General features: G+C 40.7%; 1 protein-coding gene across 8 annotated transcripts in view; it reads left to right on the top strand.

Annotated features, from left to right (window-relative positions):
• The window catches only part of PTBP3 (polypyrimidine tract binding protein 3), a 46,840-nt gene that overhangs the window by 22,071 nt on the left and 6,126 nt on the right, over nt 1-18,643 (top strand). For 6 of the 8 annotated variants that reach the window (XM_035140397.2, XM_035140394.2, XM_060268909.1 and 3 more), the window contains 12 exons: nt 2,229-2,304; nt 4,492-4,661; nt 5,891-6,037; nt 7,204-7,368; nt 8,370-8,480; nt 9,919-10,093; nt 11,918-11,992; nt 12,595-12,734; nt 13,363-13,396; nt 15,305-15,397; nt 15,686-15,902; nt 17,619-17,696. In XM_035140397.2, coding sequence (XP_034996288.1) covers nt 2,280-2,304; nt 4,492-4,661; nt 5,891-6,037; nt 7,204-7,368; nt 8,370-8,480; nt 9,919-10,093; nt 11,918-11,992; nt 12,595-12,734; nt 13,363-13,396; nt 15,305-15,397; nt 15,686-15,902; nt 17,619-17,696 — 1,430 coding nt within the window. In that variant the 5' untranslated portion in view covers nt 2,229-2,279. The remainder of the gene's footprint in view (nt 1-2,228; nt 2,305-4,491; nt 4,662-5,890; nt 6,038-7,203; nt 7,369-8,369; nt 8,481-9,918; nt 10,094-11,917; nt 11,993-12,594; nt 12,735-13,362; nt 13,397-15,304; nt 15,398-15,685; nt 15,903-17,618; nt 17,697-18,643) is intronic. The other 2 variants (XM_035140399.2, XM_035140398.2) reach the window with 1 other exon arrangement.

Genomic DNA, 18,643 nt, shown 5'->3' with positions numbered 1-18,643 from the left:
AGACAGGAGTGCCTAGCGTGCTCTAGTCCATGGGGTCACGAAGAGTCAGACACGACTAAACGACTAAACAACAACAACAACAACAATGGCCTGATTTGCACACAATCCCTTGGTACAAACATATGAGCTGGGAGAAGTTACTACAGCTGTATTGCTTCTCCCTGACCATTTGTTGTTGTGCTCCAATGAATACCAAGTCATAGTTTTGGTTGGTGTGTCTTCTGAACTCTCGGCTTCGATCTCCAGGGGCAACCATGAGCTATTAACAGGCAGACCTTGGTTCCAGCTCATGGTTAGTCTGAAGAAAGTTAAACCATGAGTTCAAGTGGATGACACGCTAAGCCAGTGTTTCACAAATGGTGGGCCCTTGCCTCCTTTCAGGTGAGCCTCAGGGCCACAGCATGCCCAGTGCTTCCTCACTTGCCTAACACCCCACCCCCTTTGCTGTGCCATAGCCTTCTCGTTGGAGCAATACCAGCCCCAACATCTTCCCACAAACTGGTGACTAGAAGACAACAGAAGTTCAGTGTGGGAGGAAAGCGAGGTATTCCTCTTAAGGGGAAAGGGGCAGAGCAGGTGTCAAAGATATTAGAAAGATAAACGGTTAATGTGTATTAATAATTGGGAATAGAAAGGAACAGACCAAGAGAAGACAAGAATGTAAAAGCTGCAGTGAGGAAGGAGGAAAGAAGTAATTTATGGGGAAATAGAATACAAGTTAAGTGTGAAAGGAGAAGGGGAGAATAAACGACAGGAGATGTGTAAAAATATTTTAAGTGACATGTTTGGGAAATGCAAAAATAGAAGGTTTTTTCCACCTCTGCATTGCCATTTTGTGGCTGGTAGACCTCAGTAATTTTCATACCTCTTAAGGGGGCCCTGGGCAGGGTGGGGGGAAACCCCTGCTATGGATTAGCATGGCACAATGCAGCAACAAAACTGGAGAGGCCCAAAGCAGTTGTAATGTTCTTTCTGGGAGCCCACATGCTTGCATATTTGTGACAAGCCATGGTTTGGCCTAGCAAACCAGGTCAGTCAAGGTTTCGTGCAGAACACAAGTTTAAGGGTTGTTTTATTTTTCTCTTATTACTATTACTATTATTATTATTATTATTATTATTATTATTATTATTATTATTATTATTGGATGTTTATTTTTTTTAAAAGCTACCTACCATTGACAGCTTTTTAGGGCCAAGAGAAAGAAATTTAAGCATTATGAAACAATTGTTGAAGAGGAAAAAATACATTAGTTGTGAAAATGCAGCTGTGGTTTATAGCAAGCCACTCTTGCATTGAAATAGAGTATCTCATTATACCTCATAATTATTTCATTTTTGGCATGCCATGTGGATAGGCCTGTTTATGCTGCAGAGACCTGTAGGGCTTGAAAAAAATCTCCCACGTGTGTGGTTCCAAATCCTGCCTTTTAAAAAGAAACTATAGTTCCTGGTTCCCAAAACGGGAAGATGTGGTTAACTGCGACTTTCTGGTTTTTCCTTTCTGTTGAACAGGTATATGAGACCTCAGAAAGAATGTGTAGAGATATGAATGATAGTTTTGTGAGAAATGTAGTGGCTTGCATATCTGACACTGGCAATAAAAAGGAAACATTATATTAGATGTATATATGGGAATGCCAGCTTGAGTGAGAGTGTAAAACAAAGACTACAGTGGTACCTCTACTTACGAATAACTCTACTTACGAATGTTTCTACTTACGAATGGAGCTCCATCCGCCATCTTGGATGCGGTTTAGATTGGATTTTTTCTACTTACGAATTTTTAGATAGGGTTGCTTCTACTTACGAATTTTTTCTCCCAATGCATTCCTATGGGATTCGACTTGCAAATTTTTTCGACTTACAAATGTGCGTTCGGAACGCATTAAATTCGTAAGTAGAGGTACCACTGTAGTTAGATAAGTAGAGGAAGCTCAACATTGAGTGTTGAACCCATCTAAATGCTGGTCTAGTATTTATTTTCAGATGGTGGGTAGGGTGGGTTCTTTTATTTGCAATATGTTGAAACATTTTCATTGTGCATAAAACGATAGGATAAAATAGCGGTTTTCAATCCACAATAAAACTGGTTTTTTTTAAAAGTAAAACTTTGTTTTTCCTTCAACAAAGATCTTACTATTATCAAAAGTTGCTGAAATACATATGTTAAAATAAAACTGAGGCGCAAGTATTTTTACATTTTACTTTTATGGTATTTTTTTCCAGCGTGGATCTGATGAGCTTCTTCCACCTAGTTTCGCTTACGGGCCTTTTACCATGAGCAATTCTACTCCTGCTACAGGTATGATTGTATGATTAAAGAACACATCTTGCAGCAGGTTTGCAAATAGCCCCTCGCCTTGTTTCCTGTGTAAAGTTCCATTTTTGTGAGCTGGTCACGCCTGAGGACTTATTTGCAAAGCTATTCTGCAGTGTGTTAACGTAAGCAGAGGCAGACCCCCAAGGATTGCTGCCACCACCCCAGTTTGATCAGTGTGACAACTTTCCATGGGACTTGTGCTTGTAGCAACAGTGGAGGGTCTATCACATGGCTTATTTAAGAAAGGACCCATGAAAAGTAGATGAACACGCCTCCAGTTATCAAGATGGCCATTGAATTCCCATTGCCTTATATTGTAACACACTCTTAACACGTTCTGTAGTTGTAATGCTGCCTAATCTAACCATGGTTAAAATTGGGAGTGTCCCCAGACTCACATGCTCCTCCCCTCTTGTGTGAGCATTCTCTCTTACTTCCTTTAAGAGATAACTATGGTTAATGTAACATCTGCATAAGAGTTTTCCCTGCGCATAATTGGCAAGGAATAATTTGTAATCGGCTTCAAAATGAGAAGGAAGAGGAAGTTTGGGAAAGTTCTCAGACTTTGTTCTGTGGACCACCAGTGGTCTATAAGGTTTATTCAGGTGGAACACGGCATGTCTGTAAAAATACAAATAAAAATATCATAGAGCATGTAGCAGTGCATTTCTATTCCTGCAACAATACACTCGGCAGTTTTCAAGTGGTCCATGAGGAAAAACATTTGGGAACCACTGGATTCCCCATGGAACAGCAAAGAGTGTTCCAGTGAACAGCCTTACTTATGTAGATAGCCTTCCATTATCAGCTAAAGGTATGAAATAATGAATTTATAGATGCTGTCAAATTATTTCAGCTAGTTAGGTCTAAAAGAGGGTATGGCGGATCTTGAATTATCTGTAAAGCAGCCATGGTAATATCATTTATTGCTCTTAATTAAAAAAAAAAATGAGAACAATCTTTCCAGTTAATCAAACCTCAACAGGCAGAGCTGTAAGTAGCAAAGGAACATTAACACAATATTTTGCAATTGGTCATTTTTCTCAGTACTTGAATATTGTGATTCTGGTTTCCATATTGGGAAAAAGTGACGTAGCATATCTGGAGGAGTTGCAGAGAGAATCTGCAAAAGTGGAAGAGTTGAAGCAGAGGAGAGGAGAGTCTTCAGTCTTGTCCTGCAAGCTTCCTTCAGGTGTACCCCTACAATCCACCACTGAAGAAGTGACTTGCATAGAGATCCGCTACTTCCAAAACATCCTGATATATTCAACACAGGCAGATCAAGCTTACACTTATGAGCACATGTACAAACCGCCTCTACGCAATAGGCTTCTGAAATAATTTACTGCTGATCTGGTTTAACTGGCCAATTTCCCATGCCTGGTGAGCTGGCAGCAGCAATGGAGACTTCCTCACTTCGTTCAGGATGTCTGTGTGAGCAGATAGTGGACCCACCCACTCTCTCCCTGCCGAACGTAGTCAGACATTGCCTGCCAAGTCAGTCCACGGCTACTGTGCATGCGCTAGTTCAGGAAACTAGGGTGGGCATCAGTGATCCTCCCCTTCCATTTTTGGCAAAGCTAAAATATATTTTATTGACACTTAAGATTCTCTGTGCAGTGCTGTAAATAGGTTGTCTGCAGAATCAACCAAGATGCTATTAGTGTATAGATTAACAAAAGGCCCATCGTTAAAGCATGGTTGACTCTCATCCTCTGATTTTCTCACAATCTCCCCTGGAGCACTGATCTCTCCTGCAATACCTTTACTGATGTTTTTGTATAATGTTAGGGGTCTTTATTACTCTTGTAAAGTTCCAAAGCAGCCAATAGCTTGTAAACCTCTCTGTGAAAGAAGGTCGGTAACAGGCCCAGCTGCTGAAGCCCTTTTGGTTGCTGTTGAATTAGTTACCATGATTTCCTAGAGCGACTAGTGAGCCAAAAGAAAAATTCCCAAGTTCTGTGACTGGAATAAACCCATACAGACTTTATCTAGAACTTCCTGTGATTAGAGCTAGAGATTAGTGAACAAACACAAATGTCATAAGGAAACAAAAAGCTTGTTATTGCTTAGTACAGGTGGTTTGGTTTTGTGATCCGCACAGCAAGCAATTTTTTTAGCAATGCTAAAGTATACATTTTTATCTGAAGTGTTTCTTTTATATCTTAGCTAACGGGAATGACAACAAAAAATTTAAAGGAGACAGATCTCCCTGCTCCCCTTCTCGAGTCCTTCATCTTCGTAAAATTCCAAATGACGTCACTGAAGCGGAAATAATTTCTCTAGGTCTCCCTTTTGGCAAAGTAACCAATCTCTTGATGTTGAAGGGGAAGAGCCAGGTATGTATATACTTTGCAGTAAATACCCAAAATACAAGAAAAAGTAGTTCATGTAGTGTATGCTACTTGGCTAGTATCCAGTGGAATAGTTAAGAGTTGAGCAATCCTCCCATCTCCCAATTGTCTCACAATAGTTTTGCCTCTAAAATAAACCAGGCAAGTGCCTGAAACCAGGAAGTCACTCAGATTGTTGCCTAGCCCCCTCCCAGTCCCCAAAAGGCTATTGACCGTAATTCCTGGGCTACAAAGAAGTTCTCTGCAGTATCTCTCCAGCCCTTCAGGGGGCCGCCTGCCATTTGCAGTCTAAGAGCACAGGTCACTAGCAGGTGTCCTCAATCTTCAGCTGCATGAACCGTGAAAGTGTAATTTCGTATCGTAGCTTTGCTCTCAGACCATAGTTTTAAACAAAACACATTTCTCAAAATTTGGACCTGTCAGGGACCTGTGATGGCTTTAATATCAGAAGTGGAAGCTTTCAGTCCCTTCTTCTTGGTGCACAAAAGAGGTAGAAGAAGGGAACGTGGAATTCTGAGGCTCGCTCTTGTAGTGGATTATTATTGTTGTTATTATTATTAAATTTGTATACTGTACTGCCCTTCATCTGTAGGTCTCAGGGCAGTTCACAGCATAAAAATACAAGATAAAAGCACAAAATGCATAATAAAAACAAGAACAAAACAAACCAATAACCCACCCCCCACCCCCCTCCCACAAACACATTTGAAAGAACATAGGATGCTATTCAGCCAAAGGCCTGGTTGCAGAAAAAGATGGTTTTTCATCACATCTGAACCTGGTCACTGTATAGTAGTGAAGTTTAAAAAAAAGAAGAAGCTTTTGGGGGAAATCACTAGAAATATAGAAAACTGAAGTTGTGTTATTTAAACAAAAATATTTTTGTTTCCTGCAATGTCTTGAGCAGTTATGGTATTGGGTGTTTGGAGAGCGCTAAGGAAAACAAAATCTGCAAACGTATATTGGGTCACGCATTGATAAATGCCTGTTTTATCTCCCAATTTGTGAAATAAGTCACCTTTACATAATAAAAATAAGGAACTGCTTGAAGTAAAAATATATAAAAAAATTACAGTTTTCTTTTGTAAATAGATGTATTGTTAAAGTACATAACAAATATAAAAGCAGCAGTCTGTGCACGGTTTTTTGTTTGTTTGTTTTCAAGTGAAAGTGGTTTTACAAACATAACGTTCCTCTGTTTGTGTTAATTGCAGGCTTTCCTAGAAATGGCTTCAGAAGAAGCTGCAGTTACTATGGTGAACTATTACACTCCTGTTACTCCTCACCTCCGCAGCCAGCCTGTTTATATTCAGTATTCCAATCACCGAGAACTTAAGACTGACAATCTACCCAATCAGGCTGTAAGTATGGTACTTTCTTGGGGGGGGGGGATCCATAGTATTCATCAGAACTATTAGTATGTAAATGATTTTCAAACCCCTTAAATATCCTGTTTTTATAAGCCTTCAGTTTACTTTCCTGAAAGTAGGCCAGTGCTTTGATTTTGAGCAAAGGAAGTTGAACTTCAGCTACTTTTAGTTAGCTGTTTAAAAACTTTTGTGTTTTGTTACTAGGCTGGACAATACAGCTAACAGATAAAGTTTGATGGTGTGCTGACTACATGTGTGAAGGTCGGAGGGGTGCGGGAACTGTGGTAGGAGAGGTTTTTTTCCACCCCCATGAGGACTTCTCAATTTTTCCATTGGAAAATTCGGGAAGAGGGCGTGCACACTGGGGTGAGAAAACACCTGGAAATGAAACATCTTTTGAAGGAGTGAAATGTTGCAAAGGCAAGGGTTTGCTCACTCAGAATATTTATTAAATCGTTCCCTGTGAGGTACTCTGAAGCAATTTACAATATAATATGAAAACAGTTAAAACAATTGCATATATAAGAACAATTATGTAGGAAAGATTTTTACACAGGGCAGTCAACAGCAGGGGTGGGTGGGTGGGTTTTCTTTCCCCCCCCCTCCGACTTTCTCCTGACTGCACCCAGCAAAGCCACCTGATTTTTTGGCACTTCGAGTGCAGTGCAAAGAACTTTGACAGGTGCCAGACACCTGACATCATTATGATGCCAGAGGACCTGTCTCACAGCACTCTCTAAATCAGGCATCCCCAAACTGCGGCTCTCCAGATGTTTTGGCCTACAACTCCCATGATCCCTAGCTAACAGGACCAGTGGTCGGGGAAGATGGGAACTGTAGTCCAAAACATCTGGAGGGCCGAAGTTTGGGGATGCCTGCTCTAAATTCCTGAAAACCAGCTGGCTTTGCAAGCCCTACTTTTGGTGTTTCAGAAGCGCTGAATACAGAATGGGAAACGTGTAACATTCACCAGCATGTGCTGTAGATGAGAAGTTTGCACACTGGATGCAATGTAGAGAAAGTGTATAAGGTTACGCTTTGGGGGCACATAGATTCTTACAGATTGTTACTCTTTAATTAACGTGTGTGCGAGTTAACAATGGCCTGTGCAATACATAAAACATTTCCATCCTTTCTTCCCTCCACCCCCTCCATAGAGAGCGCAAGCTGCATTGCAAGCAGTGAATGCCGTGCAGTCCGGAGGCTTGGCCCTTACAGGTGCTCTCGCGACTGAGGGTGGACTACCTCCTGGTCAGAGTTCTGTTCTTCGAATTATAGTTGAGAATCTCTTCTACCCTGTAACTCTAGAAGTGCTGTATCAGGTAAAAGACTTTAACAAAAAAAACCCCCACCAATTGCCGTATATGTATAATACACCATATATAAGACGCCTCCTATTTGGGGGCACTCAAATTTAAGAAATTTGCACTATGCACTATCCATGTATAAGACGACTTCCACTTTTTGGCATAATTTTAAAAGAATGAAGCCTAGGCTTATTCATGGAAAAGTTGGTACTTTTTTTTTTTTTACATTGTTGTATTGGGTAGCGAAAAACAAATTGTCAGATGCTTATTCCTTCACTACTTCCTCTCCAGGGCTGATCTTTCATAGTGTTGGGCTGGTCATCTATTTTCTGACAAGGGGAGGGCACCTGGTGACGATTATTTGCTAAATAGAGTATATGCCGATAGAGATTGGAGTGAATAGCACCGGTAACCTGGTCACACACATGCATTCAGAGTGCAACCTGTTTCTCCCTCGTACACTCCCTCCAAAATAGCCATGTATGCATATGGGTATCCTGTACAGATTGTTCCCCTCAATTGCCCTGGAGAAACCTGTTTCTTCATGTCAGTTGTTTTTTGCTAGGCTGCGATGATAGGTTTGGCTAAAAGGGAAGACCTGAACCTGGAATTATATATTTAATTCAAGATTAATAGGGGTTACTTATGTATTCATTTAAATATTCTTAACAATTCTGTTGTGCTCTAGCTTTATGAATGTAAGCAATCATTCCCTATAGAACAATTAAATGACAAAGTAGAGTTTGCTTCACTCTGCAACACAAGTAGTAATATAACCGAACAATTTCACTTAGTAATAAGGCACAGCTATGTAGTTATTTCACCGAGAGAACCCTTTCACTTAATGATTTTGTTATATTTACATGTGGTTCTCACGATAGAAAAACAACTTTGTCCTCATGTTTAAAAAGTAACATTGATTATTTTTTTTGGGGGGGGGTACGCATGAAGTTTGCTTCTTAAAACTTTTCTGGAAAGTATCGAGGTATGAATTGGCTGCCTGCATTTTTACCTAGATCTTCTCCAAGTTTGGGACAGTCTTGAAGATTATCACTTTCACAAAAAACAATCAGTTCCAGGCCTTGCTTCAGTATGCTGACCCAATGAATGCACATTATGCCAAAATGGTAAGTGCAAAACTATGTACCTGATAAGTTTTGGATTTTGACCATGTTAACATTTTGCTGCATATGACTTTGATTTTAACATGCATCTTAATTTTCCAGTGTTTTGTGTCACTAGTATCCCATTTGGAGTTGCTAAAGGAGGTCCATACCAGGATACATTTGTGGCACATACCGGTGCAGTGATTGTCTACACAAGCCTGTCGTGGCAGGCTTTGTTTCAATATATTTAGTCAAGATTTTTAAAGTCAAATTTAAAACTACTTTATTTAATGGTGGCTGCTGAGTCTTTTATATGTTTTATGTGTTCAATATGTCTGGATTACTAATGTTTTATGGATGGTGGGTGTTTTTTAAAAAAACGATTTTACTGTGTAAACTATGCCAATAAAGGCTGAATGAATGAATATTACCTTGTCCACCCAAAAGATCTTGCATAAAGGGCACAGATAATTAATGTTGGGGGTAGGTGGGCAGAGTAAATAAACTCTTCTTTGCATGTTAAGAAATTACAGAACAGTCATCCTCTGCAACTGTCATAAAGTATGACTGACAACCATAACTTACAGGTACTGTAATTGGAAAAGCTTTAATGATACACCATAAGCTTGACCAGGTGGGGACCCAGGTGGCGCTGTGGTTAAACCACTGAGCCTAGGGCTTGCTGATCAGAAGGTCGGCGGTTCGAATCCCTGTGACGGGGTGAGCTCCCGTTGCTCGGTCCCAGCTCCTGCCAACCTAGCAGTTCGAAAGCACGTCAAAATGCAAGTAGATAAATAGGAACCGCTACAGCAGGAAGGTAAACGGTGTTTCCATGTGCTGCTCTGGTTTGCCAGAAGCAGCTTTGTCATGCTGGCCACATGACCTGGAAGCTATACGCCGGCTCCCTCAGCCAATAATGCGAGATGAGCGCCGCAACCCCAGAGTTGGTCACGACTGGACCTAATGGTCAGGGGTCCCTTTACCTTTACCTTTAAGTTTGACCAATGCAGATAATAAAACAAAACGCTTACGACATTTGGATGTGTATGCTGCTTACCTTGGTGGCATGGGGTGGTAATATTGTAAGGAACTGTATGAATGATTGTGTATGATTGTGTATCTGAAGAAGTGTGCATGCACACGAAAGCTCATACCAAAATATAAACTTAGTTGGTCTTTAAGGTGCTACTGAAGGAATTTTTTTATTTTGCTTCGACTCAGACCAACACGGCTACCTACCTGTATGAATGATGCCATTCTTTTAGACTGCAGTGAACGTTAGAGAATGGACTTGGAAAAACATGGAGGAATGGCACAAAAAATGTTCACTGGCTGCTTGACCCTTCTGCTCTACCCAAAGCATTGCTAAAAGATTGCTAAAAGGATTATCTTGCATATATATCAGTAATGTAAAAGATTAGGACTTCATAAACTCAAGTCAGATCTATCATCTTTACAGGCTCTAGATGGTCAGAATATCTACAATGCTTGCTGCACTCTTCGTATTGATTTCTCCAAGCTAACAAGCCTTAATGTAAAATACAACAACGATAAAAGCAGAGACTTTACTCGTTTAGACCTTCCTTCAGGTGATGGACAGCCTTCCCTTGATCCCACTATGGCTGCTGCCTTTGGTAAGAAAGCGTCATCTCTCTCTCTCTCTCTCTCTCTCTCTCTCTCTCTCTCTCTCTCTCTCTCTCTCTCTCTCTCTCTCTCTCTGTGTGTGTGTGTGTGTATGTGTTTATTTTATGCAGCAAATTTCTAGACTGTCCTTCATTAAACAAAGGAACTTAGAGCGGTTACCAACATAATATAGTACAACAGACAATGTATAGCAACAAAATACAATCCTTAAAACCAGTAACTAATAATATAAGCAGTTCCCGGGGCGGGAGGGCGGACAACATCATTGGCAACATCAACAGATTTAATCCAAGATTTCCAATATTTATAGACAGCAGCTTTTCACCATAGATGGTCCACCAATTGAAAGGCAGCCTGCCAGTATTTGCATACTAGAATTCTTGCTAATCTAGGTAAAAATGGTGGGTATTGTATTTCTGTGTTTGGTATCAGTATTCATGCAGGTTGTGTCTGACTGAATAAGTGCTTTGTTGCTGGTTGCATGTATAATGAATTACAATGGAAATAGGAATTGTGAATAAATGATTAATACTTATATTGCCAATAGTAGGAATTGTACCAATCCATGTATTATAGGTGTTTAATATATGGTGTTTTTGCAGTATTTGTGTAACTGCCATATTGTCACTAAAGATAAGGGGGGAAGGAAGCTGCTGAGTCTGTTTAGATTGGAAGGACAATTTACAGCTGTTTATGTAGCAATTTGCATCTAATTAGGTTAAGTATCACAGTTCAAGTGTGTGAGCATACTTCAGGAAATGTAGCATGAGTTTCTCTGATCAGGACTATCTCTGCATATTATAAATCCCAAATATTTATCATCTAGCTTTTTTATATTATGCCTCAATTTAGAGTGATAGTTCGACATTAGCATTCAAAGTTATTTCACTGTTGGATTTCGCCCTAAGTAGAGAGAGCTGGGAAAACTATTATAAATTGGATGAAAATGCATAATAGCCAGATTTTTCTTTTCTTCCCTCATCACAATTTCAAATCTGCTACAGAAAATGATCAGCATGATTTGGACTGTGATATGACAAAAAGGAACACTACCACCTGTTAAGCTTATTTTTAGTGCATTGTTGATTAAAATTATTTTTTGTTCCTAACTGTTTTTACTGATAATTTCATTGTTCTTTTTGCAAAGAGCTTTGGGTTTTGTTTTGCTTTTTACAGACAAGCGGTATATAAATATTATGCAATAAATAAAGTCATGAAGCTTAAAAAATATAATACAACAAAGGGCTGGTGTACAAAGCTGATGCTTGCGCTAGATATTGGATTTTTGCAGCGCAACCTTATACATATCTACTCAGAAGTAAACCCTCCAACAACTTTATACTGTGTAAAGCACTCTGTGATCTTTGGATGAAAGGTGGTATATAAATTAAATTAATAATAAAATACACTTACTCATAGGATTGCAGCCACACTTTGTGAGCTGAGTTGTGCAAATTGCACAGCTGCTATTGATCCCATGATTGCTGTATCGTCTTGAAGTAGGAGCAACCAGCACAGACACATGTAGGCTCTAAAGCAGGCACCCCCAAACTCGGCCCTCCAGATGTTTTGGGACTACAACTCCCATCATCCCTAGCTAACAGGACCAGTAGTCAGGGATGATGGGAATTGTAGTCCCAAAACACCTGGAGGGCCGAATTTGGGGGGGGGGCTGCTCTAAAGTGACTAAAAGCACCGAATGTGTGTATCCAACCCCTGAAATAAGTGGCAGTTTAATTTAGCAAGCTTTAGAGGAATTGAAATTGTTTTCTGTTTTCTCTAGCAGTTAATCTCATTTAATATCTCTTTTTTAGGCACTCCAGGTATCATCTCCTCACCATATGCGGGGGCCGCTGGTTTTGCTCCGGCCATTGGGTTTCCTCAGGCAGGCAAGTCCTTTTCAGTATGCGTAAAGCCTGTCTGTTATTGGTCTGTCTGTTTGTTTTTGTTTAAACAAATTACTAATTAAAATGGGCACTGGAGTAGACAAAGGACCTAGCCCGCCTTTGTGTATATGGGCCATGATACTGTCAGAAAGCAGTGTCTTTTATACTTTTCTGCACTTAATTTTAGTTAGAAAGCTTGGGGAATTTGGGAGTCCAAAAAACAGGAAAATGTTGTGTTTTTTTGCCATGTTAAGGTGAATCGTTGTAGTGGGGCTGTTCTTTTTCTACCTATATTTAACAGCTAACTGGAAGTATGAGAACTCAAACCCCAGTGTATTGAAATAAAACTTAACTCATCGAGAAATGGAAAATCTGTAAGAATGGGATGGTACAGTTTCAGTTTGTCTTATCAAGATAGTCTGCAAAGATTTATTTGTGGTATTTTAACCATGTGAGGAGGAATTTATTGCAGGCCTTTGCTTATTTATGAAGCATTTATTATAGAATGTTTTGCTCTGAGCTTGTGCTTTAAAATGAGAGATAAAAATTGAACTGCCATGTGCATCTTCTGAAATATTTCTATAGATCTATTTTGACTTTTCCAGGTCTTTCAGTCTCAGCTGTTCCCAGTGCACTTGGTCCTCTTGCAATCACCACCTCTGCTATGACTGGGCGAATGGCTATCCCAGGAATGACTGGAATGCCTGGAAATTTCGTTTTGCTTGTTAGCAATCTCAATCCTGATGTAAGCCTCATATATAGTACTAAAGTTTATAACGTAAACATAGTTTGCAGCTAAGCTTATGGAACTTAAACCAAAATCTAAACTAGAGATTGGATAATAACCAGTATTATTAATGAAAAATATAACTGAAATACTGTAACTTTTCATGATATACTGTATATACAATGGTACCTCTACTTACGAATTTAATGCGTTCTGAACACACATTTGTAAGTCGAAAAAAATTGTAAGTCGAATCCCATAGGAATGCATTGGGAGGAAAAAATTCGTAAGTAGAAGCAACCCTATCTAAAAATTCGTAAGTAGAAAGAATCCTTTCTAAACCGCATCCAAGATGGCGGATGGAGCTCCATTCGTAAGTAGAAACATTTGTAAGTAGAGTTATTCATAAGTAGAGGTATCACTGTATATATTTAGATTATTCTGGGGCAGGGGACGTTTGAAGTAATTTTACTTTATAATAGCACTTTGGTTTACTTAATATTATATTTCACTATCTATTCATGCACTTGCTACCTGTTAAGGTTCTCTGGCAATCCTAAAATAATTGACGCACCTTTTCTTTTTAATACATTATGCTTGGTTAAAAAATATTGCCTTGTGATTTTTTTATTTTTATTTTTTGCAGGCAATCACACCAGATGGACTCTTTATACTGTTTGGTAAGTTGGTTTGTGTACAACACCAGATTAAAATAATAAAGATATTAGCTGAGGGACTGGTTTTTCAAATTGTGTTGGTTTTAAATTCTGCAGAGTTGTTTACATGTGGCAATTATTTAACTGTTAGGCAGTAGGTATATCTTAGAACAGGAGTGAGGAACCTTTTGGAGCCTGAGGGCTACATTTCTGTCTCACCAACCTTCTGAGGACCACATGCCGGTGATAGACTGGGCAGAATTGGGCAGGGCAATAAATGTGAATTTTACCTTTGTGTATGAGGCTACTTTCTGCACACATTGATACATCCCTCTGTATTATCCACCCAGACAAGAAAGAGGCATTATCAGAGGACACAGTTGTGCAAAAGAATTTGGGGGTGAGAAGTATGGGCAGTGATGAGTGCGGTCTGAGGAAAGGGGGCACATATTGGGGACAGTCAGACAGGCCTGCAGGGTTGTATTTTTTGCTCCTAGTTTGAGGTTCCCATTGCTGTTTTAGAATAATCTGTCTCCCCAGTAACTAGTAAATTTCCCCACAAAGCCTGTTACTAACTCTGATTAGCAGCAGCTCCTCAGGTTCTTGGCTAGGGGTCTTCCCCATTACCTGTCAGCTGAACTTTTTAACAGGACATGGTTGGATTGAATGTGGGTCTTCTCATGCAAAACAGCTGTGCTATTGTTGCAATTCTGTCTATCTGTGTATTTTAGTGGAACCCAAATATCTACCTACCAACCAACCAGAGGCACCAGGCCTGCACTAAAGTGCTTTTAACTGGGACTTTGAAAATAATAATAATAATAATAATAATAATAATAATAATAATAATAATATGGCAGCCATCATGATTGGGTTTGTGTCTAGATTCTTTGCTAGTTCTTGCTGCATTCTCAGCTGTATTCATTGCAAACACTGATAATCACAAACATATACAGTGGTACCTCTGGTTACGAACTTAATTCGTTCCAGAGTCCGTTCTTAACCCGAGGCGCGCTTTCGCTAATGGGGCCTCTTGCTACCGCCCCACCACCGGCATGTGATTTCCGTTCTCATCTTGGGGCAAAGTTCTCAACCTGAGGTACTTCACTTCCGGGTTAGCAGAGTTTGTAACCTGAAGTGTTTGTAACCCGAAGCATTTGTAACCAGAGGTACCACTGTACTGGCCCAAGTAAATTATTACTTCAGGGTGGAATAATTGAGCTTGGGATAAAGCAAACTCTGGATCTATGCATTCATGTGGAAGGTGTATGTGTTTAGTACTCTCATCATATTTGTGCAATGTCTGGCTCTATTTCTAGCTTCCTGTTGTTGTTTTCATGTTCTCTTTGAAATGATCCTTAGCATGAAGTTGACATGATACTCCAGTGTTGCATGTAAAGGGTTGTATTCAATTAGGTTTCCCTAGGAATAGAGATAAGGGACCCAGGTGGCGCTGTGGGTTAAACCATTGAGGCTAGGGCTTGCTGATCAGAAGGTCAGCGGTTCGAATCCCTGTGACGGGGTGAGCTCCTGTTGCTCGGTCCCAGCTCCTGCTAACCTAGCAGTTCGAAAGCACGTCAAAATGCAAGTAGATAAATAGGAACCGCTACAGCGGGAAGGTAAACGGCGTTTCCATGTGCTGCTCTGGTTTGCCAGAAACTGCTTTGTCATGCTGGCCCCATGACCTGGAAGCTATGCGCCAGCTCCCTCGGCCAATAATGCGAGATGAGCACGCAACCCCAGAGTTGGTCACGACTGGACCTAATGGTCAGGGGTCCCTTTACCTTTAGGAATAGAGATATTGAAATTAACAGAACTAACTTAGTCTTGGTCATTCTTTCCAGTGGATCTACTTGGTTAAATAGTAGCCAATAACTTAAAACGAGATTGGTGCATAAGGTGTATTGAAAAATACTTGTTTTGCTTTTGCAGGTGTCTATGGTGATGTCCATCGTGTAAAAATCATGTTTAATAAGAAGGAAAATGCCTTAGTTCAGATGGCAGATGCAACCCAAGCCCAACTAGGTAATAACAGTGTCATGTTTTAAGTTTCCACGATTAATTTGAAAGAGGTGTTCAGTTGTAGTAGGAAACACGTTTGACTGGGGGGGGGGCGAAGATGTGCTGGAGTAGCGACATTATGTGTTTTCTGAAGCTCTCTGCAAATCTGAACTCTTGAAATGTGCAACTGTGACTGAGAATAAAGCTGAGTTGAAATGTGTCTACTCCTCACTTATTTGATAACTGCGGCAGGCATTTTGGAAGCACAGATTCAGTAGAGTAGCGTTCCATCTGTTCTCTTTTCTTTTTTAGCCATGAATCACTTAAACGGACAAAAACTATATGGGAAGGTGCTGCGTGTCACACTCTCAAAGCATCAGACAGTACAGCTTCCTCGTGAGGGACAAGAGGACCAGGGTTTGACTAAGGACTATAGTAATAGCCCTTTGCATCGCTTCAAGAAACCCGGCTCAAAGAACTTCCAAAATATCTTTCCACCATCTGCCACTCTGCACCTATCCAACATTCCGTAAGTATCTAAATATGAACAGTGACTTTTTCCCCTCCTCTGCAATAATATAACAATAATTAATTTGAACGGAGAACAATTTGCTGCCCTTCCATGTCATCTGAAATCCCTTGCCCAATGGCAGGGCTGGCCCTGGACATAAACAACTGGATTTGAGAGGCGAGAAAGAGCATGGCACATCTGAGTTGCGGGACAGCTCCTCTAAACAAGTTGTGTTCTGTAACAGTCTGCTGCGTGACTTACAGGTTTTATTTACGTGACAAATAAAACAAGCCAACTTGTAGGCCATGGCCTATATACAGAGAAGCCGTTTGCTCATGGGCTGGAAAAAGATTCTTTTGTTCCAGCAGCAGCAGCTTACATCAGGAGATGCAGAAGTGTTGATTCAGAAGCTGTAAATGTCTGCATCCTGGGTGGAGTTTCTTGTGCAATAATTCCATGGATTTTTAAGAGCATCTCAAACATTTAAGTACAACCATCAAGAATAGCAGAATTCTGAAGTAGTCTAAAACATGTTGTACAGTCAAACCTCGGTTTGCGACCGCTTCAGTTTCCGACCACCGCGGACCCGGAAGTGTTTACATCCAGGTTCTGCGGCGCTCGGATACTCAGAAGCGATCTGTGCAGCGCGTGCATGCGCAGAAGCGCTCTATCGGCGCTTGCGCATGCACAGAAGCGTGCCTCTGGGAGCAACAAACTTGGGGAGCGACCGGCTCCCCGGAACCAATTGTGGTCATAAACAGAGGTATGACTGTATTGTGTTTTTAATATTCAGTTGGGAGCTGCTCAGAGTGGCTGGGGAAACCCAGCCGGATGGGCGGGGTATAAATAATAAATTATTTATTTATTTATTGTAACAAGAGAATTCTTGGGTGGGATATTAATGGCATAAGCAAGGTTAAAGAAAATACTCAACATTGGAAAAAAGGAAAAACATCAAGCCCACATTCTTCCACAATAAAGGTAAAGGGACCCCTGACTGTTAGGTCCGCGATCCAGTCGCAGACGACTCTGGGGCTCATCTCGCTTTACTGGCCGAGGGATCCGGCGTTTGTACGCAGACAGCTTCCGGGTCATGTGGCCAGCATGACTAAGCCACTTCTGCCAAACCAGAGCAGCGCATGAAAACACCGTTTACCTTCCCGCTGGAGCGGTACCTATTTATCTACTTGCACTTGACGTGCTTTCAAACTGCTAGGTTGGCAGGATCAGGGACCGAGCAATGGGAGCTCACTCCGTCGCGGGGATTTGAACCGCCGACCTTCTGATCGGCAAGCCCTAGGCTCAGTGGTTTAGACCACAGTGCCACCCGCGTCCCTTCTTCCACAATAGTATATAATAAAAAGACAGCCCTACAACCTGTCAGAGCTAAGAAGGTTACATTATTCAGAGGAATTGGAGTTAAACAAAATATTACAAATTCTGCCAGATAAATTTGCAAGAGCCCAAAAAGGTTGGCTGCTTACCCTTTATTTGTGATGCCATTAGAATATAAGAAACCCAGATTGTCTGTGAAACTGGAAAAAGTCAAAAGGGGTGTTATTGAGCTCTGTTTCTAGACACATAGCCTTGGTAGTAAGTTACAGCAACACACTAAAAAGCAACACACCTTAAAAGCTAACCAGTTTATTTTGACATAATTTTTTAAAAAATGTGGTTTTTGTTGTTGTTGAGACCTGGATATTTAGCTAACATGAGGGATTTAATCTATTACAGACCTTCTGTCACAGTAGATGACCTGAAGAATCTTTTTGCTGGTACTGGATGTATTGTGAAAGCCTTCAAATTCTTTCCGTAAGTATCCACTGTAAATTAAGTTTTTTTTAAAGCAAGGAATTCATCCATTGTATACATACAGATGGAAAATGAGGAATAACATGAAATTCAATACTGGGACGTAATCGGGAGGCGGGCAGGAATGCAATTACATGAGTCTGCACTGCTTAAATAGGTCCTTTCTCTTAAATAAAATTTCCTGTAAAGAAAGCTGCAGAAGCTGGGACGCTATAGCTGGAAGTCTTTGGTTCAGCATAATCTTGCACTAAGCAAGGCTTTGGAAAACTGATGTGTGGAAGGAAGGGAGACTTAACCAGATAGCAACTGAGCTTCTTGGTGTTCATCTCTTGAGATGAAGGCCGAATAAAAGACCAGACATAAAATGCCTATAGATTGTACCATACCAAACTATGTGTTTGGAATTGTCTTGCGGTTCTGTTTCACTGATTATCTGACAGAGACCAAGCTGAGGAGTGCTGCTCTGATGAGGAATGGTGGGAACTTCCCCCTCCCCCTCCCCCTGCTCCTGACCAGGAGCAGTATAGATTTGGAGCAGTGGTTTGCAGAGGGGCATAGTTCTGAAGACAAAAGTTGGGACGAACTGCGGGGTGAGCAGCAAAGTGAAGAAGAACTGGAAGAGAGTGAGCTAACAGACTCTCTTCTTCTTCTTCTTCTTCTTCTTCTTCTTCTTCTTCTTCTTCTTCTTCTTCTTCTTCTTCTTCTTCTTCTTCTTCTTCTTCTTCTTCTCTCTCTCTCTCTCTCTCTCTCTCTCTTGTATTCAGCCTATCAGTCCAAAGTCATGTAGAGCAGAAGGTGGCTATACAAAAAGCATGGTGGTTGTGAGGTCAGGTTGTAAGACGGAAGTGACTAGGAGAGAAGTGGGTGGAATCCTTAATTGGGAACACTTTTATTCCGAGAATGGATGCTTTGTTCTTTTGCTGTGATCATTAAAGACTCTTTAAATG

This window comes from Zootoca vivipara, chromosome 16 (assembly GCF_963506605.1).
Source record: "Zootoca vivipara chromosome 16, rZooViv1.1, whole genome shotgun sequence".
NCBI lineage: Eukaryota > Metazoa > Chordata > Lepidosauria > Squamata > Lacertidae > Zootoca > Zootoca vivipara.
The sequence above is the reverse complement of the archived record's forward strand: the minus strand, read 5'-3'. Positions and strand labels throughout refer to the sequence as shown.